Consider the following 2,700-nt stretch of genomic DNA (forward strand, 5'->3'; position numbering starts at 1 on the left):
TGGTTGTTTAAACCATTCCCCGAACCGCTTGTGCTAGATCCTTTGGCATTATTATTACCAAAAATAACCTTGCAATCCTTTTTTATGTGTCCAGTTTTACCACACTTCCAACAAGTCAATTTAGACTTCTTGTTCGGATTAGCCTTGTTATAACCTTGATGTTTACGTTTGCCCTTTTTGTCATTATTACTAGTGAACTTTTTATGTTCCACCATATTGACAACAGACGTACCAGCAACTTCGTTGCTCTTTGGCTTGTCATTATCCTGCAACCTGAGGGATTCCTCAATACGCAGATGACTACCCAACTCAACAAGAGTTAACTCCTCCTTCTTATGTTTCAAAGAATGTTTAAATTCTTTCCAAGATGGAGGTAGTTTATCAATTATGCTTGAGACTTGAATAGACTCATCCATGTTCATCTTATGTTGTGTGAATTGACCAAGTATACGAATGAGCTCATTGTATTGTTCCAAGACTGGTCTAGAATCGACCATCTTGTAATTATTAAAATTACTCACAAGGAACTTTTTACTAGAAGCATCCTCAGACATATACTTGGTTTCTAAACAGTCCCATAGTTCTTTAGAAGATTCAACATTTAGGTAAATATCAAAAAGGGAATCAGCCATACCATTGAGGATTAAACCTCTAGCGATGTAGTCATCGTTCTCCCACTTGCACCTTTTCTGAATTTGTTCAATAGTGGCATCATCACCATGATCTTCAGGAATTGGTGTGCTGAGTACGTACACCACACTCATGCTGCTCAGAAAGAAGTGCATCTTCTTTTGCCATCTCCTAAAATCAATTCCCTCAAACTTATCAAGTTTGGAGAAATTCGCCGTCATGTGTTTCATCGTAGGCGCCATCGATTATAACGAATAATTACTTTCGATTGTTGGAGGTTTTATTGAAATTTCGTGTAGGGTAAAATAATCGATAGCCGGATAAATCACTGAATCGTGGTATCACTTTCCGAAAGTAATTATTCGACCCTTATTGCCTGGGTTACACGAATATCACTTTGGGATAAGACAGAGATTAGTTCTTGTTATTGGCAGTAAACAAGAACTCTTTTGCATAAGAGTATTAAGGTGTTTTTCGTATATCTTATTCTCATAAATGATAGTCCTTATTTATAGGCACCCAAAAATAAGTATTATTTCACGATGGAGATGTTTCACTAACTAATTTCGTTTTCAAGTCTAAAACAAATCCTTTACATAAAGTTGTTTGTTTTATTTCCAACAACCAAATCAAGGAAATCGTTTTCAAATCTAAACAAATCCTTTACATAAAGTTGTTTGTTTTATTTCCAACAACCAAATCAAGGAAATCGTTTTCAAATCTAAAACAAATCCTTTACATAAAGTTGTTTGTTTTATTTTCAACAACCAAATCTAGGAAATCGTTTTCAAATCTAAAACAAATCCTTTACATAAAGTTGTTTGTTTTATTTCCACGATGGAGATGTTTCACCTAGTGCAGGAATAATACTTCCGTAATCACTCAAATTTGTGATAATGGAAAACCACTTTCGGGTCCGGGCAATCTATCACTTAATGGGTGTACACTCCGTACCTCCTAACCCGTTTACAAGTGTAAATTAAATCCCTCAATTACACTAAATTTCCAACATTTCATTATTAGAATATTTGATCAAAATAATAGATAAACAAATAAATAACTCTAATCACTTTATAAAAGTACTGAAACAATAAACACAGAGTTGCAAAGAACAAGGAAAACAGCATATACATATACAGGCCACAGTTCTGTTTTTGGTCTACTTTGACATAACATACACACTTTGATACTTAGACTCGTCCTGCACCATATCTCAAAAGTTCTTCAATCCCAGCATGAATCGCAATCATGCTGAATAACTGTGTCCCACTAACAATTATCAGAATGATCTCAAGAGCACGCTGCAAAAAAACAATATTCTCGTGTTATAATTTTTTTTATTTAACAAAAGTATATATCTAGTTAATTTGCTCCTATATTAAAATATTGAATATTAGTATGTACCATGGTTGAACCGCTCCAACCGATATCTATTTCTTTGCAGGCGAATCTGCAGACACATGTTAAGTAAGTATGAGCCCGACCCGGCCAAATATTGTGCTAAAGTTAGGTAATCACCATAGTGCAAATATATATTCATTTGTTAAAAAATTACCCCATGGCAAGCAATGTAAGCGACCAAGTGATTAAAGATGAAGCAGACGCTGCGTATAGATTTGGTGCATTCCATCGAGAAACATTACCGATTCCAATTGCGGAAGTTGTGAACCCAACAACACCAGCTAAGAGGGACAAGATTACTACATAGCCCGTTGCCATGTTGCCAAACGGATAGTAAATCGGAAATATTCTTGCTGGAATACTCAGAACAGATGCTGCGTGCACCCAAACAAGTAAACAAAATTAAACATGTCGCGATATTTAATGGACAAGTTAGTAGGAGTAAATTTTTTTTTTACCAAAAAGGGGAGTAAGAGCATTAGTAATGCATAAGGTTAACAAAGATTGTATTTTGTTGCTAAAATATAAATGTGAGATTGTACCTTGTTCATGGGTTTTTTCGATACCATGATTGACAGCCCAAGAAGCGATTATTATGACGACCAAATAAAGGACAAGGTTAACAAAAAAGAGGAAGAATGTTGCGGGTTGTCCAGCTCCGGTAGCCAT

The 2,700-nt window shown here is 35.3% G+C and overlaps 1 protein-coding gene across 1 annotated transcript; it reads right to left on the minus strand.

The window, feature by feature from the left end:
- Positions 1-1,781: 1,781 nt before the first annotated feature.
- LOC139881140 (membrane protein PM19L-like) lies at positions 1,782-2,700 on the minus strand. Its single transcript, XM_071865659.1, has 4 exons — positions 2,574-2,700; positions 2,186-2,405; positions 2,035-2,080; positions 1,782-1,931 (listed from the first exon to the last, which is right to left on the minus strand). The coding sequence occupies exons 1-4, from the start codon at positions 2,698-2,700 to the stop codon at positions 1,821-1,823; spliced, it is 504 nt and encodes a 167-aa protein (XP_071721760.1). The 3' UTR covers positions 1,782-1,820.

The sequence above is a fragment of the Rutidosis leptorrhynchoides genome, chromosome 1, assembly GCF_046630445.1.
Source record: "Rutidosis leptorrhynchoides isolate AG116_Rl617_1_P2 chromosome 1, CSIRO_AGI_Rlap_v1, whole genome shotgun sequence".
Lineage (NCBI taxonomy): Eukaryota > Viridiplantae > Streptophyta > Magnoliopsida > Asterales > Asteraceae > Rutidosis > Rutidosis leptorrhynchoides.